The sequence below is a fragment of the Pleurodeles waltl genome, chromosome 10 (genome assembly GCF_031143425.1).
Source record: "Pleurodeles waltl isolate 20211129_DDA chromosome 10, aPleWal1.hap1.20221129, whole genome shotgun sequence".
NCBI classification, from domain to species: domain Eukaryota; kingdom Metazoa; phylum Chordata; class Amphibia; order Caudata; family Salamandridae; genus Pleurodeles; species Pleurodeles waltl.
In genome coordinates this window covers 497,595,043-497,621,644 of record NC_090449.1, presented here as the reverse complement: position 1 = coordinate 497,621,644, position 26,602 = coordinate 497,595,043, and the positions used below count along the sequence as shown (strand labels likewise).

At 46.6% G+C, this 26,602-nt stretch overlaps 1 protein-coding gene across 2 annotated transcripts in view; it reads left to right on the top strand.

Annotated features, from left to right (window-relative positions):
- Window positions 1-26,602, top strand: part of DHX30 (DExH-box helicase 30) — a 501,635-nt gene that overhangs the window by 378,180 nt on the left and 96,853 nt on the right. For both annotated transcript variants that reach the window (XM_069210866.1, XM_069210867.1), the window contains one exon: window positions 10,858-11,064. In XM_069210866.1, the coding sequence (XP_069066967.1) occupies window positions 10,858-11,064 (207 nt within the window). The remainder of the gene's footprint in view (window positions 1-10,857; window positions 11,065-26,602) is intronic.

Genomic DNA, 26,602 nt, shown 5'->3' with positions numbered 1-26,602 from the left:
GCGAAGAGCAATGGGGACAGCTGGAAACCTTGCCAGGTGCCCCTCTCAACCTTAAACTGCCCAGAAATGGCCCTCTCCATGCGGACCTGCACCATGGGGCATGTTGAAGCAAACATCCATGCAACTCACCTATGGCCAGAAATCCAACAGGTAGAGCATGCCCCCATCCCAGACGCCCCTCATGCTGTCATCATGAACAGAAATAGTGGAGACTGAGCACCACCACCCAACCCGCCCCACACCCCGGTTCATAGCAACAGGCCAAAGGTTCATTGGATATCTTCTGATGTCTGTGGGGTGACAGAGGGTATGTCCCCACTATTGGCAGTACCAAGGTAGAGTCTGAATCCGGCCCAAGACTCTCCCCCGCCCCCAAAGCATCCTCCCGACAGCAGCCTCTTGAAATCTGACATTGTGACCTTGGGAGAGCTGCCTCCTCCGCATCCAGACTATCACAGCTGCACCTGAGAAGCAATTGACATATCACCCCTCAAGCACCTGGCACAGCGGCGAGACTGGGGACATGGTGTGGCCCCCTCCTGAGGTGTCCTCTCAAGCCATTCCCAGACCACCTGTGGATCCGAGAAGAACTTGGCCCCCTGATCAGAGACAACCCGAAGTCTTGCAGGGTACAACATGGCATATTTGATGCCCAAAGCACAGAGCTTGGCCTCTTCTAAACAAGGCCTCCTGCTTCTGAAATGCCACGGTAAAGTCAGGGAAGATCACTACCTTACTGTTTTTAATACGCAGCTCTCTCGGTCCCGGGCATACTTCAGAATATGATCACAATCTCGAAAATGGAGGAAGCTTGCCACAATAGGATGTGGCACTCCACCCAGTGGCAGCAGGTGTGCCGTAATGCTAAGCACCCTCTTCAACACAAAGAAAGAATACAAGCTCTTGGGGGCCCCCACGCTTCGGCGCCAATCCTCCAGGTAAGCCACCATGTCTGACCTCTCAGCTTTCTGAGGGAAGCCTACCACCCGGTTATGTTCCTGCGGGTGTGCCCCTCAGAGTATTTTGCCTGTCACAGGGACCACCTCCTGCAGCTTGAGCTCCGTAGTTGTGAGTCACTTAGCCAGGCATGTGTTGGTCCGCAATGATCAGCGCAAAAACCCAGATATGCCACCATTGTATCCATTTTTGCTTTGGGGTTTCCTTTGTGTCTCTAATGGCCAGAAGAAGGGAATCCAGTTTCTTTATGGGCCTCCCTCCCCCTCGTTTACAGGGAGTAGGGACTGGGATTCTCCGGCACAAGAACCTCCTTCCAACGGCTTGGCGTTGCATGGTATTCTTGGGGCGATATGCAGACTGGGCCCGGATCTCCATCTGTCAGTCGAGGGAGGCATTCACAACACAGCGAAGCTCCACAGTGAATTCATGTCGTCAAACACCCCTCCTCCCCCCCCCCCCCCCCCCCCCAACCCCCAAATGGGTCTTATCACAGTACCTTGGCTCATTTCAAGCCCCAAGTCCGTCCACCCAGGTGATGTACGAGCAGGCCTCCAACAGCAAAATCAGGTCCAGCTATGGCAGTTGCTGCTCACGGGCTCTGTGCCAGCAAGCAGCAGACAAGGAGTGGGTCGCTGTAGCTCTGCAAAGCCTCTGCAGTCCTATCTACTGGGGCACCCCCAACCCCACGTTTCACTGGCCACTCTCATACAGCCCAGGACGGGCACTCGGCGACACCAGGAGCCAGACAGCACTTGCGATCCTTCCTAAATGCTCCAGAGATCCCTGCTGAATTCGCCTTCATAGGTCAGGCCCTCCCGCTCCCACTGCCGGTCTTACATCGTGTGCCCCACCAATGCTTCCAGGGGCTCTAAGCCTCTTCTGATCAGCAGGAGCCGCCCCTACTGCACTTTAAGGCCACTACAACCTTTGTCTTTGCTGGCCGTGCGTCACGTGGCAATGCTATCTTGCCTGCAGCCACCAACATGGCCTTGGTGCCACGAACAACATGGGCCTGGAACTGGAATCACTCTCTTCGCAGCTGACCTGGAGTAGGGAGATAGGGAGTCAGGTGTGGGTGTTAAGGGGCAAAGGGAATGCTGCCAAGGAGCCCCTCAAGTGACTGGGGAGTCAGTAGATGATAGGATGGAGCCTCATGTTAGAGCCTAACCGTGTGCTCCGCAAGCCATGTCCCACTCAATCGGCGTCAGACCTCGCTCCTGCTTCATGTTGGCCAATTGTTAGCATTTCCGACATTCTTCCTGTATACTCATCCCACCAAGGAAGAGGAAAGTCTGCACCATCTGAATCTTTGTAGGAATCTGTTTTTACATTGATCAAACTGTACTATGCTGGTTAGAAGAATGGCAGAGCAATTCAGAAGTAGATCATCAAAATCTGTTAATTGATTACCTCTCCAATATGCAGCCCCTGGGGGTATCAGAGCCCATTCCACCAAGGTGAAGGCCATCTCTTCAGCATAGTCCAGCGGCGTCTCAGTGTTGGATATTTACTGTGCTGCAATGTGCGCTTTGGTCCACACTTTCAGCAGGCATTGTTTCCTCGACTCTAAAGTCTGCAGAGATGCCCATTTTGCCAGATCGTTGTTGCAGGACTTCTTGGTTGGCCATCCCATCAGACTTCCCCATCTTGGAAATACTGCTCAAGTATTAATTTATGAGGTGATGAATCTGCAGGTAGATCATACTACTTTCCTTTGGTAGCGATTTCTCTGGTGGATACTCTACCTACCTGCAGTAAGGCAGCGCCATTCCCCTTACTGATCCCATCCTCATTCCCGTTTGAGGACCTCTCTGATAAAGTTCTGAGGTATGTTTCCTACACTGCAATTTTATATTATTAGGCTTGTCTCTCCCTCTTAGGGTATGAAAAAAGGACTCGGACCGGACTCCAATTCACCAGCCTTTACATGACTCTGAAGTCATACCTGTGGTGGTTCCTGGAGCCGAGTCAAAGTAGAGGTGCCACATATCGACACAGAAGAGCTATTTCAAATTTTCAGTTCCAGTCTGTTACCTGGAGGAGATTCATGAGGTGTGAAATCTAGAAGTAGAGTATCACCAATACTTTGCCTATACACTGTAAATCACAAACGGATTTCACGTTGAGCCATCCATTCGAAATCTGTCCATTTACTTTTGCTATACATTTTAATTGCCTTTTGGCTAGGTTTATAGACATTCCACATACACACATACAGGGCAGAACATTCTTTTAATACCTTTTTGCAACATTCCGTTCTTATGATAGCGGCCCTTCTTTAGTAATCTGCATGAAACCTGGCAAATATTCTGAAAAACCTTTGGAGAATAGCAAACAAACTATTAAATAAGGACCCACATTATTAGCCATAAATCACTTTCATTTGGACTAAGCAAGAAAAACTGAACTACAAAGTCGGGTTCTCCAACACTGTAATATGTGGTTTGGGGCGTGGGGGCTGACGTGCTTGTGTCTATTTAATGTCTGAATTAGTTTATTGACTTTATTAGACCGATATCAGAGTGTTTCTTATTTACTTTAGGCCACATTTGAAGTGCGTTTGCTGAATCTGAACAGGATGTCCTTAGTGTATGTTACAGAAAGTATTTTGGCGAATGCTCTTTTCTGCTTCAGTCATTGAACTGAGGTCAAAATCACCTTATAAAAAAGTCAATCCAGTAGGGCATTACAGGCGCAGATTCATTATCTTTGAATGTCCCCAGGTGTCAGACTGGAGCCAGAAGATTTTCAAGCACTACCACTGCGTGCCAGTAGGTGGCATCATTCAGCTCCCCGTTGGTGTTGTTCACTCCCAAAGTGACATGTGCAGTACCTACATAGGTGCCATCTTGGCGGGATGACGTCAGTTTTTTCCTTTCTGCCCCAGATAGAGCTGATCCGGATTGAGCTGCCCCTCAGTCACTCTGACTAGTCACTTTTTGACTAGTCTATTTTTGAGTTTTTGTCAACTTTTTTGAGATTTAATTTCCTGATCTGAAGATGTCACCCAAGAAACAGTCTGATTTCAAACCATGTGGGGCTTGTCATAGGCAGATGTCTGTGATAGACACACCCATTTAATATGTTTGTGGTACCTGGAGCCGGGACATGACTCCAAGGTATGTGAGACTGCCTACACCATACACCCAAAAGCGATGAGACACAGATCCCTGAAGCTCCTCACTGCCTGACATTGATCGACTCTGTAATGCTCAATGTCCTGTTTCCGTGGAAGGTCACAGAATTTTTGTGGAGCCCCTCCCGGCATTTTTCATCACACTGAGTCATCGGAGAAGTCTGGTATATCCCAAAAGCACAAGAAGTTGAAGAAGTCCAAACACTCTTCACATTTCCTGTGTCCATCAAAGTCATTTGATGAGACAAGGTAGCGTCAGAACTCCAGGCCACGCCAGTCGGCGTGCCTGACCCTGGGTCTGCTTTGTGCTTCCCCAATCGAGCTGGAGCGACCCCTGGCCAGTTGAAGGAATTTTATGAGGCCATGTGCCACTTCTTTGGGTTGTTCAGCCCCTCGAGAGTGCCTTCAGACCCCATGGGTCCTTCTAGAACCACACTGGCTGGTTTGCCCATGCACCAGCCGGTCCCCTAAGGCTCCCCCACTAGATTCGGATCAGAGCTGCCTATCAGATTAAGTCAGTCTTTTGTACCCGCTTTAGTGCAGAAGCCCCTAGCACGGCTCACGCTTCTAGGCAGCGCCATTCCCAATGTTGTTCCTGACAAAGAGCCGGATGGGCGTCGTCCAACCCTGCGTCCAGTGCCAACCAAGAGCATCTTTCCTGGAGCAGAGCCAGTGTCTTATTTGAAGGATAGGCCTGGTGTGGTAGATGCTTGGGAGGAGTTTATGTGCCTCTTTAGTGAAGATCCAGTTGAGGAGGACAACTGGTAGCAGTAACTGAGTGAGGTCAGTGAGTTGGACACCTCACCTGACACTGGCCTGTTTCCCCTCCTGCTGTGGCTACATAGGAGGGGGCCTCTTTTGCAGTGGTGGTGCGCAGGGTGACTGAGGTCCTGGACCTTAACCAACCCTCAGTGGCAGTCTAGATTAACGTGTTAACAGAGGTGCTTCAGCCAGGAGTCACCCCCCTTAGAACCGTTACTCCCATTCAGTGAAGCCGTAACTGACGTCCTACATGGGGCCTGGTCCAAGCCCTGCTCAAGAGCTTCTGTGAATAGGACGATCACACACTGCCATTGCCCCACTCGTGGGGATCCTAGTTTCCTTACCCAGCACCTCACCCTTCCCAGAGCTTGGTAGTCCAAGCCTTCCAATCCTGCATTCACCCTGGCACGTTCCCTGCAACCCCACCAGATATGAAATCCAAGAGGCTGGACACCTTCAGTAAGAGAATGTTCTCTTCCACCAGCCTGGCAATGTGGCTGTTATTCCCCCTCACTATGGGATTCAGTTGCACAAGTGCTGCTTATGGGCCTGGAGGAGCCCCATACTCTCCTAGGCTGTGACAGATGGAAGAGAGGCAGCACTGGGACGGATGCGGTTTCCTTCTCCATCAGACGTGGACTTGACACAGCCGGCTCGCTGGGTAGAACAATTTAATTGTTGGTTGACCTTCAGCACAACAACTGGCTGCGAACATCTGTTTTTTCAGGGGATGTCCAGGCTTACTTCATATACATGTCCTTTGATGGCTTTTGCCTCTTTGAAAACAAGCCAGATACAGAGCTGTAGCGCTTTAAAAACAGCAGGGCCACGGCCAGGTCCTATGACTTATCTTTGGCGCCTCCTCTATCCCAGTCTGTCCTCCACCCCTTTCGTGGCTACGGAAGGGGTCTGTAAGCAGACCACCATGACTAGCAGCCTTCCCAACTTTTTTGTGGCCAAGGGCACTTGTCCCCTAGACCTTGTGGGACAAGTAGCCAGCTGTCAGGTTAGACCACAACCACCTGAGAGCTGCTGCCTTCACTCCTCTTTTTTCATCCTCAGACTATCATGTAAACCCAATGGGAGCCAGAATACACCATGACCTCCCCGACTGGCATTCGGAAAGATCAGACCATTGGGTACTCCAGAGAGTCTAAAGCAGGCTACTCCCTCCCCTTTGTAATACCTCTACCACCCATGTCACCCGAGGACTATCTCACCTTGCTCCGTCAAGGGGTGCCAGGTCTCTTGGCCTGCATCAGAAATTTGTTTTGGTTGTTATTCCCACGATATTTTGGTGCCAAAGAAGGATGATGGACTACTTCCTCACCTGGATCTCAACCTCTCCTTGAAGAAGTTCAAAGTGCTCATGCTTGCCCAGGTTTTGGCTGCTCCAGATTTGAGAGACTGGATAGTAGCGTTGAACTTGTAGGACACATATTTTCACATCCTCATCCTATTGCCCCACAGATGCTATCTGCGGTTCATGGTGGACCACAAGCCATTTGTTTGCTGTGCTACCTTTCGGTCTTTCCAGCTCCCCTCGGGTGCTCACCAAGGTGAGACAGTGGTCGCAGCTCATCTACGGAGACTGGGGATTTCAGTCTTATCCTACCTCAGTGACTGGTTGTTGAAGGCGGGCTCACCCTAGGCAGTTATCACCTGTTGAATAGCCATTTTAGTGATGCCACTAGGCATGTTATTTTAGCATCTTGGCCTGCTGTTTGTGCTCTTTAGCTTAGTTATATTTAATTCAGCTTCATTTTATTATCGTTATATCAGCCACATTTGTGGTGCTGTTTTATTTTCTTTACCTAGTTGTTCTGCCTAGGAAAGCATTGCATTTCTTAGCAAGACATTCTTTTCACTTTGTGCTTTCCTCAAAGCTGCAACGAGATAAGGTTACCGGCAAAGTTGTAGACTGCATCTCCAACATTCACACAAACACCCACATCTTTACGTGGGGACATTTTCTCAGACTATCAGCTGTTTTATTATAGAAACACTTCTCTGTCCTACGCACGTTAGACAGAGAATCCAGCCCGATGACCACGACCGCATTTTGATTGACTTTGCTACAGCTGCTTGCTGAGACTGCCGGTTCCCTGGCCTATATGGGGACAGTGTCTCTGTAGATAACAATCTTCCTTGCTCAAGTATGGGGAATGATGTCGTCCCAGGGGGTCCTGAAGGGCGTATTAGGGCTGATCACATCATGCTGTGCATTAACATAGCTTAGGTAGGAACTGCATATATTGCACGCATAGTGACCGTATGGTGGGACTTTTCCTGTGTTTCACTTTCCTTGTCACCATTTTGCTTCTAGCATCTTTCATCATCCTAATTATTGCAATTTATACCATTTTATCTAAGACGCAGTTAATTCAATAAATCTTATTTGACCATTTTCTGCATGTCAGACAAATGTAACTGAGAGAAAAGGATGAGATCTGATAAACCACAATTTCCCTGAAAAGTTATCTTGTTTTGCGCTCTGTTGCCACAAATCACCCCTGCTCTTGGGCAGAGATGAGGTGCTGCTAGTTGTCCGGAAACGGATTAGGCCGACAGTTGTCACATGGTGTGGGACTGGACTCGGTTCCCCACAATTCAGGTGATGCTGCGGCCTGAATCAAGCAGCCTCATTAGGATAATGAGAGCCCACGCGACATAGCCACCCTCAGACTACGGCAAACCTTTTGCACTTGCTGGGCATCACTGTCAACATCCCGAAGTCACACCTGACTCCCTCTTAGATGCTCGCTATAATCGGAGCTGTTCGGACATGTTGCAGTTTCGGGCCTATCCTCCCGAGCTATGTGTCCAGGATATTCAGGCTACGATGCTGATGTTTCAGCATCTATTCTGGATTTCTGTAAGACTTACTCTGAAGCTGTAGGGCCTCATTGCCTCCTGTTGGTGACTTATGCACACTGGCATGTGTGGCCTCTGCAGTGAGACGTAAAGGCTCAGTGGGTGCAGCATCAGCGTAATCTCTCAGTCATGTGCCAGGGAACTGCAAAAGGCCTGCAGTGGTGGCCAACGGGCCGCAATTTGCCATCAGTGGCAGAACCCTTTCCCTTACCCAACCAGATCTAACCGTGGTGACAGATTCATCACTCCTGGTCTGGGGTTTCCATCTGGGAGAGGTGGAAATCAGACTGCTCTGGTTTCTGGTGGTGTCCCAGCTTCACATAATCCTGTTGGAGCTTTGGGTTATTCGCTTGGTGTTAAAAGCCTTTTTTCCTTCGATCAAGGGAAGGATGGTGCAGGTGTTCATGGACAACACAACCACTATGTGGTACTTCAACAGACAGGAAAGGGTGGGGTCATGGACTCTGTGTCAAGAGGCTCTGCGCCTCCAGACATGTCTTGAAGTTCAGGACATTTCCATGGTGGTGCAGCATCTGGCGGGATCTCTGAATGTCAGGGCAGACAAACTCATCCGACGATGCCTTGTGGATCACAAATGGTGTCTCCACCCAGAGGTGGTGCAAGGTCTCTTTTAGCAGTGGTGAGAGCCTTGGCTAGATTTGTTCACCACTGCCGAGAATGCACCATGTCATCACTTCTGCGAGCTAGAGTTTCGTAGGCGACTCTCGCTCTGAGATGTTTTGTGTGTCAAGTGGAGCTTCAGCCTTCTGTATGTCTTTCTACCAGTACCACTTCTCCCCAGAGTTCTCAAGAAGATCAGGAATGACCGGGCACAAATCATTCTTGTGGCTTCAGACTGGGCAAAGAGTCTGGTAAACCAAACATTTGAGCATGACCATCGGTCTTCCAGTCAGACTGCCTCTTCGGAAGGATCCTCTGCCTTAGCAACAGGGCAAGATTCTGCATCTGAACCTGTGCAGCCACCACCTTTTTGCATGGAGATTGAGTGGCAACAGTTGACAGCTTTCAGCCTCCCGCCCGAAGTCTGTGATGTTATTCTTGCAGCCAGGTGCTGCTCCACTGACTCTGTGTACGCCTGACGTTAAGATACGTTTGTGTCTTGGTGCGTCCCACAACGTTAACCCCCTTACTGCACCTTTTTACTAGTTCTCTTGTTTGCTCTGTCTTTGGCCCAACAAGGCTCTGCTTTGGGTGAAGCTAAAGGTTATCTTGCTACCCTTTCGTCATTTTTGCTTTTGCTGGACCAACCTTCTCTCATTAGGTCATATGTTGTTGCTAGGTTCCTTTAGGGACTGCAGTGTATGTTACCCGCCATGATAGTCATCATGCCTCAGTGGGACCTCAGACAGGTCCTCATGTTTCTAATGCTTGCTCCATTGGATCCTCTACACAATTTTCCCTCTTAGGCTCTTAACATTAAAAACTTCCGCCTTAGTGGTCATAACATCGTCCAGGAGGATCAGCCAATTGCAGGCGCACTCTGTGCACCCTCCTAATACCACCTTCTTCTTGGACAAGCAGGTTCTCCAGACACAAGCCTCCTTTCAAAGTTATCACTCCCTTCCATGAAGGCCAGCGCATTACCCTGGCAAACTTGTTTACTTTGTCTCACCCATCCAAAGAGGATGACAGACTCATCCATGTGGACCTAAAAAGAGCGTTGTCGCTCTACCTTGACCGAACAAAAGATTTTTGGTTGGCCGACCAACTCTTCGTGGGCTATGTCGGAGCCAAAAAAAGGAAGACTGTGCAGAAGCAGACATTTTCACAATGGATCGCTCCGTGCATTAAGAACTGCTACACATTGGCCAAGAAACAGCCCTCTGATGGCTTGCATGCTCACTCTACCAGAGTCAAGGTTGCAACAACTGCCTTAGAGGGCAGCGCTTCTCTCTTGGACATCTGTCAGGCAGTGACATGGATATCACTGCACACGTTTACAAAACATTACTACCGGAACAGCCAGATCTGTCATGATTCACCTCCAGGTCGGTATTGCCTGTGTATCTATTCAAAGGTAAGGAATCTTTGGGTAGAAGTCTCTACCAGATAAGGCATTACCAAAGGTAAGTAACTTGTTCTTTAGTTCAAGCATCTTTCCGGAGCTTGTTTGGTTGAGCACTGTGGTTTTAAGTTCTACTGTTTTGCATTAAGGTGATCTGATTCTCCTTTCTTTTTACTGCACCCTCTGTTGAGTTTCATCAATATTAATGAAGATCCAATGATGAAAAAAGAAAATTACCTGTAATCCTAACTCTTCTTTTTGGGCTGCTTCCTTATTTTTGTAATCAACTTGGCATCATCTCTCTCTGATAAAGACAGGAGAATGCGTAACAATACATTGACTGAGGGCTTTTCAATTCAAAGGTTTGTGGATGGTGCTAAAAACCACTGTGATAAAGTGGTAAATCCCTTTTCAATGATGTTGCAGCTGATTCAATTTCCTGTGTTTTTCCTTGTACGCCAAGTTAATTGAAGAAAAGTTTCAAGTGAAAATTTCAAATGGTTTATTTAAAAGTGGAGTTTTTCTTCCAAATAAATGTTTTTGGATTGTAATGCTTATGCCTTGAAGTTCAGTGATGATTAAATTATTGAACAAAGGCATAGTGAAGACCCTGGCATGGAGGGGGGTAGAAGTACTATTAGTAAGTTCTTCACAAAAGTAGTGGTTACATGCACGGAGTGACTTTGCAGCACGAATCCGGTCACCCATATTGAAAGGCATTGTGAGGATAGGTGTAGGGCCAATGTTCTAGTGCACAGTGCATTAAGAATGTGTTGATGGTTGTGAGCGATAACTACTTCCCCAGTAAGTGGCTGGGCAAAGTTGGTTTTAGCAATATGGAATATTAATAAGGCAACAGACCTGATGCATAAATGGAGTGCAGTACCTTTGGGTTTTATCCACATAATTGTAGTCCATTCTTCTTGCAATTCTGTGACACCAGAATGGCCTGATGACAAGTGTTAAGCTTTGGGATCTGTTACTACTGGAACCTGATAGTAATTTAGCAGTCTCATGGAAAATAGATTTTTTAATGTGTTTCTTTATTTGATGGTAAAAGAGTTTATTATTGTTTAATGATCATAAGAATACATTTTTAAAGGTTTCTTGCTTGGAAACAATATGGATATCTAAAGCTAATGTGATACAGCGGCGTGGGCGAGCTGGACGCTGCCAGCCAGGCTTCTCTTACCACCTTTTCACTCGAGACCGCTTTGAGAAAATGGACGATTTCCAGGTTCCCGAAATCCTTCGCACACCGCTGGAGAACTTAGTTGTTCAGGCTAAGATCCATATGCCTGAGATGACAGTGAGTAGTCGAACCACTGCAACAAATTTAGTTTTCATACTCACAATGAGTTGTTTTTAACAGTCTTTTTTATTGATTGTGTTTATTATATTGTTACAGTAGAGTTGTGTACACACAGCAATTGAAGTATGATCATTTTAATAACATATATGCAAGTTCACTTTGAAAAGACCCTCAGACTTCTCATGCATTCCGGGCTGTACCTTTCAAGTGTCTCCAGTTATTAGTACTTTTACTTATAACCTTAAACCCTAACTGTCCAACATAAAACTTAATATCAGTAGAAGCCTGGTTCCATCAGTCATTTCTTAAGCAGTTATCAGTTTTGGCGTTATCAGATGTTTATTACCCTGTGCCCTTAGCTTTTTCACCACATATTGTGTTAGTGTCCATATCTTCCATCAAGAGTGTCCCCAGTACCTAAATAGAGCAGGGCCAGCAAGCATAACTCCAAGTTAAAAATAAAATGTGCCCTGTCTAAGGTTCTTACCATGTCCGCATTAAGCCCTGACTTGAACTGGACTATGATTGGGGAACTCCACCCCATATGCAGGAAGTCAGCATCCACTAGTTCGCACCTGGAGCACCTTTTGTCTTCAGTCCTCGCAACAATGTTTACCTTGTGGAGTGTTTGGTAAATATCATAAAGGTAGGTAAACTGTTTATAGTTAAATCTAGTGTTCCTGGAGAGTCGGTTTTGGTTTCCTGGAGTAGTTTCCCATTCTTTATCTATCAGGTCTCTGCCTAAATTCAGCCCCTGTGGAGCGGAAGGGCCGTAGCACACAGGGAAGCACTGAGCAGGGTTTGGCCAGCAGCTGTGGTGTGTGGAGCTGCTCCCACCTGCGGCATGGTTAAGGAGTTGGGGGTCAGATTCCGGTCAACCCCTGCGATGTGCCTAGCAGAGTGAAGCCTGGAGCTTGGAGCGTGGCAGGCAGCCTCAGTGGTCTGTGCTGTTGAGGAGGTACTGGCCTGCACCCCAGGTCCTCCTCTGACCTCCTGTGCACCCATGCCCTCACACCTCAATCATCCTCCGGCCTGTCCTCCGTCTTTCTGCCTCTGTCAAAACTGAGCTGAATACGAGCACCAGACAGCAGGTGGAGTGGAGGGGAGACTGATGCGTCCGTCATTGTTTGGCTGTCATTGTCAGCAGCTTACACATCAGCTTACTCCGTCCAGGCATGCTGCCACCCTCAACTGCTGCCCTCCACCCGCTTAATTAGCTCCTCCAGAAATCAGCAGCCAGTCTTCAGCAGGCTCCAGACATTTTAGGTTCCCAGACACGGTCCCAGCCCTGCTGCTCTGTTCTCACCCTGACAGTCACTTAAGCTACCTGGGCGTTACGCTGCTTGGTTCATTGCACTACGCTGCACCTTGACTCCACTGCTACAGGTTTCCTAGATGCTGGTAGGAGCGTGGATCTGAGCTGGCAGTTCAGCAGAGATGTATCAGTGGAGATGTGTGCCAAAAAGTGCTATCGCTGCGGCCAGAGGGTCAATCCAGAAGGGGTACAGAGACGGTCAGAATAGGTTCTTGTTTGGTTTGTCTCTGAGTGCTCCCCCACCTTCACCACCCACTACACCAACAAAGAACACTATCCATTCACCTTAGTTGTTGAGGGACCTTGTCTAATTCCTTGCCTTCTAAACTGCACAGAGCATTCCAAATTACTAACAACAAAGTCGCCAACGATTACCACACTGAACACACATGCCACTTTAGCCGATACCACAGAAGAGTACAGGAGCAGAATGCCTAGAAGGATACTATCCAAACAATCTAAGACTGTAGCTGACGGGAAAGCGTTCCCCATACTTAGAATCAACTTGGATAGTGAGAAGCCTCAGTAACCTATCAAGGGCTACATTTCACATTTTCAGGTGCGCTCTGTTCCCTTAACACCCCTCAAACCCACACCAACAAGTCTAATCACCCACTACTTCCAAGACCCCCACGCCACCTCAAGCGGCAAAGGCACAGAAATGTTTAAATAATAGTCTGAGCAACTCTCTGGCACTTGACTCCTATCAAATCTCAACTGAGAGGCACAGGACTCCATCCTGCCCAAGCTTGAGTGGGGACTCAGTGCAGATCAAACATCTTTTCCAGCCTTCCCTCTAATCCTGTGGCAGAACCAATAACTCAGGAGTGTCAGGCCAGGGATGTAGCATAAGATTAACATCCTCCCCCAAGACACACACATTCGAGGCCCCTGCAAAACACAAAAATGTAACTGTTGTTCAAACTCACACAACTCGTTTAGCCTCCCCCCCGGCAGCCCTACCCAAATCAGTTAGCCCAATGCAAACAACAATATGGAGCACAACTACAAACTAGGCAACCTCTCAGCAAAGTTTTACCAAAACCTTGAATCAAAATTAAAAAAAAAGCTGGAGCTTACTCCAAAGCTGTTTGGAGCACCTGAAGCAACAAGGCATGATCTCTCAGGCAACCCCCATTCTGCTGATTTGCTTATGACCTCCATTAGTGCCTCCCAAGACGCCATGGCCAGAACACTGCTACGGCAAATTATCCAAAATGGAGCTTTAAATTGGTCTTTTACAATTGCTGGCTCTCTGCTTAGCAGACCTGAGCACCAAGTTGGATTTCATTGAAGATAAAATCCAAAGCGAGTTGGAAGGAGGATCATGTCCATGTGCCCCCATCATCGACAGATTGGGCACACTCCCTTGGGTCCTAACAGAGCTGGTTGCCTCTGTCAGAAGCATGGCAGGCACATCCATAGATAACAGGAACCTTGTACTAACCCACAAAAACATGAGAAAGAAACTGCCAGGATGAGAAAAACAACACCAGGGAGGACAGGGGAAAGTCCTCATGTAGAACTGGTGGGACACAGCTTTAAGACTCCTTCAAACCAACAACTTCCTAACCTCGACAGCAGTACACACAACCTTGGTCTGTTAGCTGAAGGTGACACCAAGGAGGCAGAACTCACTTCAACCCAGCCCTCTGTGGCACTGTCTCAGAGAGTGAAGAAAAAACCTAAAGTAACTTAAGTAGCTTAAGAAAACTGCAACAGCCATAAAATATTTCCTGATTCTCCTAAACCTTTAGTTGAGTGTGAAACTGCCCCTTGTACCTAGTATTTTCCCAGAGGGAGGGCCCTGTGAACAAGATAGGTACTGCCCTATCAAGGCCAACACACAACAAATATCCTTTCCTTGATAATTAGGGAAAAGTGGACACAGCGCCAACCCCCCCCCCCAAGTTCAACCAAATAAGGAGCCATGCACAGAAACCTTTGGGTCTCTAGGACCCGTTATCAACAGGATGCTCTCACTTTCAAACGGACAGCCTACCAATTCTCCCACTGTGCCATCCAATCCAGCTCAACTTGAGGGCCCAATCTGCCCAACGATCCACTCGATCCCCACACTAGAATACTAGAAACAAACAGCTCAGAAGCCTTAACAGATATTTCTGAGATAGTGCTAACACTGCTCCATCACTTAAAAGGCCACTACAACATACTAAATAAAGGTTCAACGCCTACATGTTATATTCCTAGCCCATCTGGGTACTGAAGACCTTTCCTGGGTCAGGTTTCAAAGACTTACTGGAGATACTCATAGGGAGTCAACCACAGTAGGCCTGGTCGTATGGACGCCATGCTAAAGGAAGTGCTCCTACTTGTTAAATGGGGAGAAGAAGTCAAGAAAAATCAACCAGAGAAATACTCACATGTTCTTGTGTGTCACTCTTCAAAGCAAGGGGCCAAAAACAGTATTCCTCTTGCCCAGGAGTACCAATCGGAACACAGCAGGGAAAAATCTCTCACAATATTATGTATAAATGAGCAGAGGATGGTGCACTGTCAGAAAAGACCAAGGACGGCCGGCTCAGCCCTCAACTAGTCAAACCCAATGGCATACCTATTATGGCACACAGCAAAAAGTCAGATGAGTCCACTCTCTGCTCTCAGCTACCAATCTCTTGAAATGTGGTAGGTATGAAACAAATCAGGGAAGACAAGTCAGTTTCCGACTACCTGCATTCAGGAGACATACTCTACCCCCAGGAGACCTGGGCCACAGGCACAACAACACTACCAGGGTACTACTAATTTTTGTCTCCACCCATCAAACTAAATATTTTCGCCCCACCCCGCAGGAGGACTGAGAGTCTGTGTGAAACACGACTGTAAATCAGAGGTGACGGCAATAAGCACCAACTTACTTAAACTCCAAACACTGCTCAATAAGAGCCTAAAAGGTAACCTTAAACCACTCTCACTATTGCTTCTAAACTGCAACTTTAATGCAGGACAGAAACAAAACAAACAGGCTCTAGATGGCCTCGGTACTGCAATCAAAGAATTGTTAAACAAATATATATATATATATATATATATATATATATATATATATATATATATATATATATCTATATATATATATATATATATCCAACACCGCGTAGCAATTTTAGTGGATGAATTCAACATCAGAGGCTTGAGTCATCGAACCCCTTTAAGGCGCACAACTCACAGTGCTCCACTACAGAGCCTCATCACCCACAAGCTAGCCTTGGCACAAACACCAGAAGAAGCAAGCGATCCGCTCTGTGTATTTTTGCCAACATTTAGGGAGATATCGACCACTGACTACATCTTTACCAGTTATTCACTGATCCCCAGACTTAGTACCTTTGAAGTAGATGACCAGATTTAAAGCAATGATTGCTTGGAGGCAAGCTCTAGAGACAATCTGCTCATTTACTCCCCTTGGGTGGACCAGCTGGGGAAAAACACCACAAAGTACTGCCAAAAATCAATGGGAAGACACTCCTGTGGAAAGGTGAATTACTGGAATAAGTCAAAACAGGCAGTCGACGTTGCGTCCAACGTACCTTCTCTACGAGAACACAGGGACAAAATCTTGGTTGACCTTCACACCACCCTTGGTGGAGGATCTGGGGTAGTCCCCAGGAAAAAGTCACATTTCTTGACTAGCTGTTCTCTAAATAAACCCAAAGGAACTATCCATCAGTAAGCGCAATGTCTGAAGAGCCCTAGTGGCCCATAAACAAGGCTTGAATGGTCAGTATATACATAGTGGCACACAGGCAGAACATCTGAAACGTAAAAAACCTGAGGAAGAAGGGCCCAAGAGCTTTACGCTAGTGCCAAAGAGGAATCAATCCTACTTCTTGGAGCACCTAAACAAACTCAACAACTTCTCCCAGACCAAGGAAAATGGAGCGGCAGAAAGGGAGTGGAAAATGTACCTAAAGAAATTATATACTGACAAACAAGCAAATGACCATAATCTTACCAGACCTATACAGTATCAGATTTTTTCAACCAGCTAATTTCCCCCATCACAGAAGTCGCTTTCTAACCATAATAAAGAAAATGAGGAACGATGATGCTCCCAGGTCTAACAGCCTCCCTGCAGTAAACTTTAAATCATGACTTCTGGGCAAGGCGGTTGACTCCACTCTTTAATCTCTCGTTCTCCAACACCTCATCCCTGAACTCATGGAAGGGCTCTGCCCTCTTCCCAATACACAAAAAAGGGAGACCTCTCCAACCCTGCCAGTTATTGGCTCATCGACCTACTAAATCCTGTTAGAGGATCTCAAGATCTGGGTGAAAGAGAACATTTTACCTTTCTTCCAATCAGGGTTTAGGGCTGCATTCACAGCATTAGCTTACTTTTCAGATCATGCATCAGGCATAAAACAACTGCCACTGTTCTGTTCTGTCCAGTAAACGCTGTGGAAAAAACTATTGGCATGAGGGGGATCCCTGCCACTGCACCCCCACCTCCCCTCACTCCTAAAAGCAATAATTTCCCTATCACTGGGGACCTGGGTTTGTAGAAAATCTGGCCCCTTCACAGCTACCGCCAAAGTTCCAACTAATAGCAGCCTCAAAAAGGAAGTGTGTGCTGGCCGTCCTCCTTTTGAACCTGTACACTGCCGCCCTTGGCAAAGGTCTAGAAGGTGCCAGCTTAATCATGCCCAGGCTAGGATCATCAAGACTCCCAATCCTGCAGTATGCAGACGACATAGTGATCATGGACCACATAAAGTCAGGCCTTCAGAGAGCCCTTAACGCACTTTACTGATTCAATGAGGCCAGTAAGCTTCAGGTGAATCAAGGCAAAACGAAAGTCATCCTCTTTGGCAAGTACCCACATAAAAAACGATGCCATTACTACGAATATGCTACAAATATGCCTTTACCACAAATTTTGTTCTAAAGGCATGAATGGTAAAGGCGTATGCGTGGTACAGGTTATACAGGTAAGTACAGGTAAGTATTAAGTGGTTTAAGTCTGTGTGTGTGTGTGTGTATGTATATATGTTCGATGGCATGTGTAGCTGCAGATACACATGCTGTGCACTGTTCCTGCCATCTAGTGTTGGGCTCGGAGTGTTACAAGTTGTTTTTCTTCGAAGAAGTCTTTTCGAGTCACGGGACTGAGTGACTCCTCCCTTTCGGCTCCATTGCACATGGTCGTCGACTACATCTTAGATTGTTTTCTTTCCGCCATCGGGTTCGGATGTGTTCCTCTTCGCTCTGTAATTCGAATCAGGAAAGTTTAGAAATTCATCGAAATCCGTCTGTATTGTTGCGTTCGGGACCGGTTTTATATAGACACGTTGGCACCGACGATACAACCGCTTCGGCGGCCCTTCCATACTCAACCAAGGCCTGGTCAGCCCGACCGCACCCATTGTCGAAGATTCATGGACCGGACCCCCTTCCGCTTCTGTCCGACGTGCCACGCCAAATATCCTTATACAGACCAGCATCGGGTCTGTAATCTGTGTTTGTCGCCAGAACACAGAGAGGATACCTGTGAGGCCTGCAAGGCTTTTCGGTCGAAGAAGACCTTAAGAGATCGACGAGCAAGGCGTTTGCAGATGGCATCGAAGTCGACACAGCACCTCGACGTCGAGGAGGAAAGATGGCTATCTCGATCCAGGGTTTGGAATCTGACGACTCCGAAGGAGACCAGCCACCGACGGCAGGACAAAAAGTGAGTACACCTGCCCCGACCCAACCCCAAAGTCAGGTGAAACAACAGAATGCCTCGGGGACGCCACTGCCCGAAAGCCATGGCTCGACCCTCGAGAAAAGCGGTGACCAAATAACATCTTCGGCACCGAAAATGGCCAAGATCGTGCCGAAGTCTTCCGACTCTGGTCGAGAAACCGGCATCAAATAGAGTCGACATTGACTGGTCGAATCGAGTAAGCCTCGAAAGAGCCTATCGGAGCCAAGGCCGACCGTATCCATGAGTGTTTCAGCACCAAAAAAAACTTCTTCGGAGCCGAAAAAGATTCTTACACCGAAGAACATGGGCTCTCCCAACAACTTAAAGAGAGGCACAGGTTTGAGCAGGAGCTGGATTTGGAAGAGCTTGACCAAACTCAACCAAGGTTGCAAATACAAAAGGACACAGGAAAAATTCAAACCATCCCTCCGCTCAAATTTAAAAGAAAATTGGCTTTTCATGAGACTGAAACTGAGCAGCCAAAAGCAAAGGTGGTTAGAGAAAGGTCACCACTCCCACATTTCTCACCACAAATGTCGCCACCTCACTTGCCACAATGGACAAGGTCACCAGTTGGCACACCAATGGCACAGTCACCCACACATACTGTGCAGACGCAGGACGATGCAGACCCCTGGGACCTATACAACCCACCAGTTTCAGACAACAGTTCTGAGTGTTATCCTTCAAAGCCTTCTCCTCCAGAGGATAGCACATCCTACATGCAAGTACTGGCTAGGGCGGCGACATTCCATAATGTCACTATGCACTCAGAACCAGTGGAGGAGGACTTTCTTTTCAACACACTGGCATCCACGCATGCTTCATATCATAGCCTGCCAATGTTACCAGGCATCCTTAAGCATGCACAACAGGTCTTTCAGGAACCGGTCAAGGGAAGGGCCATTACACCGAGGGCAGAGAAAAAATATAAACCTCCCAGTCAGACCCTGTGTTTATTACACAGCAGCTCCCTCAGGACTCTGTTGTAGTGGGAGCCGCAAGAAAGCGGGCAAATTCTCAATCGTCAGGGCATGCGCCACCCCCTGATAAAGAAAGCAGTAAATTCGACGCAGCAGGGAAAAAAAGTGTTATCGCAAGCGGCCAACCAGTGGCGTATCGCCAATTCACAAGCCCTCCTCGCCTATTACGACAGAGCACATTGGGACGAAATGCAGGATATTATTCAGCATTTACCAAAAGAACATCAAAAGTGGGCTCAACAGGTGGTGGAGGAGGGACAGGCCATCTCCAACAACCAAATTGGTTCTGCACTGGTCTCTGCTGATACAGCAGCACATACTGTCAATACAGCAGTTACCATCAGGAGGCATGCATGGCTACGCAGTTCTGGTTTTAAACCAGAAATTCAGCAAGCGGTTTAAACCTGCCATTCAACCTGCAGCAACTATTTGGGCTGGAGGTGGACACTGCGATAGAAGAAATTAAGAAGGAAAAAGACACGGCCAAAGCCATGGGCGCGCTCTACTCTTCCCAGTATAGGGGAACATTTAGGAAGCCACAATTTAGGGGAGGGTTTAGACAGCAACCCTCAGAGCCATCCACCTCCCAAACAAAACCCACTTACCAGTCTCAGTACCAGAGAGGGGGGATTTTTTGGTTCATAGAGGGGACAATACCAAAGAGCAAGGGGAAAATTTCAGCCTGCCAAGCAGACCCCTAGTAACAAGCAGTGACTTCAATGTCACACTTCACCAACACACATCACCAGTGGGGGGGAAATTAACAAAATACCTCAAACATTGGTCATACATTACCACGGACACATGGGTTCTATAAATTATCCAACATGGTTACTGCATAAAGTTCACACATTTCCCTCCAGATGTTCCCCCAAGGATGCACAAACTGTCAGCACAACATCTGGACCTACTTACAAATAGAGGTACAAGCACTATTAACAAAACAAGCCATAGAACTAGTACCACACCATCAAAAAGGAACAGGGGTTTGCTCCCTATACTTCCTTATTCCCAAAAAAGACAAAACACTAAGACCAATTCTAGATCTAAGGACGTTAAACCTCTACATCAAATCAGATCATTTCCCTATGGTCACACTACAAGATGTAGTTCCTTTGCTAAAACAAGGAGAGTACATGGCAACACTGGATCTAAAAGATGCGTATTTCCACATACCCATTCATCCATCTCACAGGAAATACCTCAGATTTGTCATACAGGGCAACCATTACCAATTCAAAGTATTGCCCTTCGGGATAACAACAGCCCCCAGAGTATTTACAAAATGCCTAGCTGTAGTAGCAGCTCATATAAGGAGACATCACATGCACGTATTTCCATACCTAGACGATTGGCTAATAAAAGCCAACACTCAACACCGGTGTAAAAGTCACACGCAATATGTAATAGATACTCTACACAAACTAGGGTTTTCTATACATTACCAAAAATCTCACCTGCAACCATCCCAAATACAACAATACTTGGGAGCCACACTCAACACGCAAAAAGCAACTGCCACTCCAAGTCCACAAAGAGTTAAATTGTTTCAAAATATAGTGTCAAGCATTCAACCAAACCAACAGTACACAGTCAGATTCATAATGAAACTACTAGGCATGATGTCCTGATGCATCGCTATAGTCCCAAACGCAAGGCTACACACGCGACCCTTACAACAGTGCCTAGCAAAACAATGGACGCAGGCACAGGGTCAACTTCAAGATCTAGTGTTGATAGACCGCCAAACACACTCTTCGCTTCAGTGGTGGAACCCTGTAAATTTAAACAAAGGGCGGCCATTTCAAGACCCAGTGCCTCACGCCATTATTTCAACAGCCGCTTCCATGATTGGGTGGGGAGCACACCTCAACAATCACAATATACAAGGTCAATGGGACAATCAACAAAAACAACTTCACATAAATCTCTTAGAACTACTAGCAGTCTCTCTAGCACTAAAAGCTTTTCAACGACTTGTAGTCCACAAACACATTCTTGTCCAAACAGACAATATGACAACAATGTACTATCTAAACAAACAGGGGGGAAACACTTGTCACAACTGTGTCTCCTAGCACAAACAATTTGGCATTGGGCAATTCACAACAACATTCGCCTGATAGCGCAATATATACCAGGCATTCACAATCAGTTTGCCGACAATCTCAGTCGAGATCACCAGCAAACTCACGAGTGGGAAATACATCCCCAGATTCTACAAGATTACTTCTACCGCTGGGGGACACCAGACATAGATCTGTTTGCAACAAAACGCAAAATGCCAAAACCTCACGTCCAGGTACCCACACCCTCAGTCCAAGCACTATGGATCAGTTGGTCAGGGATATTTGCTTACTCTTTTCCCCCTCTCCCACTCATTCCTTTCCTAGTCAACAAACTACGTCAATACAAACTCAAACTAATACTCATAGCACCAACATGGGCTCGCCAACCGTGGTACACCACACTGTTGGACTTCTCAGTAGTACCTCACATCAAACTCCCAAACAGACCAGATCTGCTAACACAACACAAACAGCAGATCACACACCCCAATCCAGCATCGCTCAACCTAGCAACCTGGCTCTAAACCTTTCAAATGAGAGTATGGAAGTCATTAAACAGGCAAGAAAACCTACAACAAGGCATTGTTATGCTAATAAATGGAAAAGGTTTGTTTTCTACTGCCAAGCAAACCAAATCACACCATTAGAGACCTCCATACAAGACATTGTGAGTTTCTTACTACACCTACAAAAAGCAAATCTCGCTTTTTCTTCCATCAAAATTAATCTCACCGCAATCTCTGCTTACCTGCAGATTAAACATACAAAGTCACTTTTTAGAATCCCAGTTATTAAAGCCTTTATGGAAGGACTAAAAAGGATCATACCTCCAAGAACCCCACAAGTACCCTCGTGGAATCTTAATATTGTACTTACATGACTCATGGGCCCACCTTTTGAACTCATGCATTCTTGCCAAATCCAATTCTTAACTTGGAAAGTAGCTTTTCTAATAGCCGTCACTTCACTACGCAGAGTTAGCAAAATACAGGCGTTTACTATAGAAGAACCCTTTATACAAATACACAGACATAAGGTGGTTCTCCGTACAAATCCCAAATTTTTACCAAAAGTAATTTCACCGTTTCATCTAAACGAAACGGTAGAGCTCCCAGTCTTCTTCCCACAACCAGACTCGGTAGCAGAAAGGGCACTGCATACATTAGACCTTAAAAGAGCGCTATGTATTACATAGACAGAACAAAATTATTTTGTAAAACTAAACAATTGTTAGTTGCTTTCCAAAAACCCCATGCTGGTAACCCTATATTCAAACAGGGCATAGCCAGATGGATAGTCAAATCCATTCAGACATGTTACCTCAAAGCTAAATGGGACTTACCCATTACACCAAGGGCACACTCCGCTAGAAAGAAAGGAGCAACAATGGCCTTTTTAGGTAATATACCAATGACCGAGATTTGCAAAGCAGCCACTTGGTCTACACCTCATACCTTTACTAAACATTACTGTGTAGATGTGTTAGCAACACAACACGCCACAGTAGGTCAGGCTGTATTAAGAACATTATTTCAGACAACTTCAACTCCTACAGGCTGACCACCGCTTTTGGGAGGATTACTGCTTTGTAGTCTATGCACAGCCTGTGTATCTGCAGCTACACATGCCATTGAACGGAAAATGTCGCTTACCCAGTGTACATTTGTTCGTGGCATGTTGTGCTGCAGATACACATGCGCCCTCCCACCTCCGCGGGAGCCTGTAGCCGTTTTAGTTGCATTTAAATTGTATATATGTAAATAAATATTCCTTTACCTCAAACTATGTACATACATATCTATTCCATTGCATGGACATCTTTAGTATCCTCATTCTACCACTCCTACCTCACCCTATGACGGGAAAACAATCTAAGATGGAGTTGATGGCCATGCGCAATGGAGCCGAAAGGGAGGAGTCACTGCTCCCGTGACTCGAAAATACTTTTTTGAAGAAAAACAACTTGTAACCCTCCGAGCCCAACACTAGATGGCAGGAACAGTGCACAGCATGTGAATCTGATGCGCAACACACACACACACACATACACACACACACATGGGCAGTCTAAAGAAGCTTGCTCCTCTGCCACCTCACCACAACACCGCCTGCCATATTACAACATTGTAAACGGTGTGGCGGTGTTGTGTTGGTGGCGGAGCAAGCGCCATAGACCCCGTTCCCTCCCAGGCAACCACCAGGTAAAGTGATCGCCCGACGGGGTTGGGGGGGTGGGGACAACGATGGGCAGGGCGGGCAGTGTTGGGTATTGTGTGCGTGAATGGGGGTGTATGTGTGTGTGTGAATGGAGGGGGGTGGGGAGGGTGTTGTTTGTGTGCGTGTGTGTGCAAGTGTCTGTGTGCCTGTGTGAATGCCTGTATGCGGGGGTGGGTGGTGTCGTAACCATGTGTGTGACTGAGTGAGCGTGGATGTGTGCGTGTATGTATATGTGTGGTCCGTGTGCGGATCGGGGGTAGGGGGTAAGCATGGGGGTGTGGGGATCTGTACGGGGACTGCAGGGAGGGAGGTGTCGCTGCTTGGGGGGGTGGAGAGCTTCTGATGGGGTTGGAGGTGGGCAGGTGCCTCCTACATGGAGGGGAGGGGGTTGGAGAGTCCTGTTGTGGCGATAGGAATTAGTATTCCTGTTGCCAGTATCCTTTCCGCGAGGGAGTTTGTGGCGGTGCTGCCACCACAGAATCCCTGGCAGAAAGGATACTCATACCATGTTAGGTGAACTGCCGGGTAGATGGTGGTCAACCTTCGGCCAGGTGGTCTTACCACATTGGCGGTATAGGCGGTGAACTGGCTGCGTTGCAGCCAGTTCACTGCCGCGGTCATAATTTGGTGGTCCTGCACTGCCATGCTGTCAGCGGTCTAAGCAGGCGGGGCAGGACCGCCAAAGTCATAAAGACCACTTATATGTTTAAATATATACACTAACATAGATAGACAGATAGATAAATGGGTTATATTTACCAGTTTATTTTCTACCACGTATATGTGTTTACCGACCATCCCTTTACAACAAAACTTTTGTGGTAAAGGCATGCATGGTAAAGGCATTTACGTGGTAAAAACACTTTTGTTGTAAGTGCATTAGTTATAATGACAGATGTGTTGTAATTACCACGTTGGAAAGGCAATCGTGGTAATTGCATTCGTGGTTCCGTCATACAACCTTAACTGTCGCTTGCTGAGCTCATCTGCAGAACCCACGTTATGAGTTTAAAAGCCAAATTGATTCTGTCTATAAGCTATGGTCATCAAGCTTTCTTTGGTGTACTGTCAACACTACTGGACAACATTCAGAGCACAGCATATAAAAATGTTTTCCACATACCTTGACAGGCACGAAGAACAAGGCTCAGATTAGAGTTAGGCATCGTAAAACAGGATTTGGAATGTCAAAGGCGACTATTGAAATATTATATCAGAATCTTGCGGGCACGAGAGAACTCCCTGAAGGCACGATTCAAAGCAGTATTTGAAACAAACAGCAACCCGTGGCAAGAGTAGCTAGCACAAGCAGTCAAAAACCCCAAAATTTAAGTCTGCAACTTTCATTGCTCTGACATCCCATTCACAGCCAGGAAAAAGACGGTGAACTCTCAGGTCATTAACATCTCGTTAGAACTAAGCAAAAGCAGTTTACGTCACTCCCTGAACACAGAGGCACTAGACACTTCTTACCTGGCTGGGAAAGCGCATCCCTACTTGCACCAATCTCTAGCTGCTTATGTCTACAGTAAAATCTTATACAAGCACCTCCTCGCCATACCAGTCATGAACTTCAACCCTTCTTGGGAAGAGGTAAGGCGAGAAAAGATATTGCAGGCTGTATAGCTATTGCAACAAATATTGGCCCCATTTGATGTGTTGCTGCCCCAAAGTCGACCATGACTGATGTCCCTTGTGAGTTCCCCTATTATTGGCTCAAGCGAAACTCACTTGCAGAGTGGCCACAGATCTGTACTTTTCTAACTCCAGTCCCGCAACCCTGGAAAGGCTGGGGAAATTTACCAATGCCATCTGCTCAGCACTACATCTGTCGTCGGCTGGCTTCTTCGGTCAAGATTCAACTTGATTTCTGCCCAGGTTTCTCGACTTGCCAATGGTATGCACCTTAGTTAAACCTCCAGTGTCGCTTCCTAATGCAACCACTTCTTAACACAACCACTGCACTTTTTCCTGGTGGATTTTTAAAAACTCGAACACTTATTATTTTGGTAAAGCGACCTAGGGCACTTGTAGCTCGCCCATGTGTTTTAACAGCTTGAAGCACCAGCACTTTCACCAGATGGTCTTTTAAAAATGTGAGCCTCTTTTTAATCTCGAAAAGCCACCTTAGACCCCTGTTGCATGCCCCGGTGTTTTAATTGCACTTCGCACTTAGTGATGTATTATACTTTTTTTGTTTTTTTTAAATTGTAAGTATTAGCACTTTAAAAAGTGTCACATATTCTATAAAAATATAAGTATTGTGTAAATCATGTAGATCCTTTCGGCCATGCAGGCTTGCGTGTATCAAAAAGCTTTGATTTTATATTCGTGTTTGAACTTAGTAATACCTTTGTGTATGTTATACCATATAATGATTTTAAGTAATTAAACATGAATAAAATGCATTAATTAATTCATCAGGTCTCTGCCTCCTTGCTTCTCCCAGCCATTTCGCAGACCCATTAAGCTATATTTAATCATTGATAAGAGGCTTTTGTAGAGCTAAGATATCAGTCTACAGTCACTCCCAAAGGTGAGGAGAACAATGTACCCCAATCCAGTGCTCCTGCATACAACTCTGCAAGACACTGTGCTGCAAGAGAAGCATATGTCTGGTAGAATTAGTCTGTTCCTTGTGTTTAGGTCAAAGTCACTGAGAGCTGCCGTTATCCCTGCCTCTGCAATCGGTACTCCCTGTGTCCCCTTAACCTCCTCAGACACCTGTTGAAGGTCAACGTTATTACGGTATACCTCTATATCACCCTCTGGGCCTGTGCTTATGTATTTTGCAATTCTGAATAGTGCTTGAAGACATTAATGTCGCACCGTGAATGCATTAGTAATTCAGCGGAGTGCCTTATTTGTGTGGTGGGGGTTCCTCTGATTGTATCAGCATGGCCAATAACTTGCCAACTTTGCCTCGCTCCATGTGATTTTTGTAGTAATATATTCCCTGTGGTTGAGAGAACGTAGCTACAGAGTAGTGGCATATGTTTCTCTTTTATCCAGTAACCTGAGTTTCATTAAAGGGTTTACTACTGCTTCTCCTGGAGTGCATGGATGGTTCTGTCCATTACAGTTAATTCTCTCTCGCTCTAGGGTTTTCTTAACCCCTCTAGATTGGTTCATGCAATTTCCCTAGACTCCTACTTTGAAGACCTCTTATTTAGTGGATACTTCCACAGATGTGGTGCGGTTTCATTGACTATATTCCCTTATTACTTCAGCTAGTTGGTCT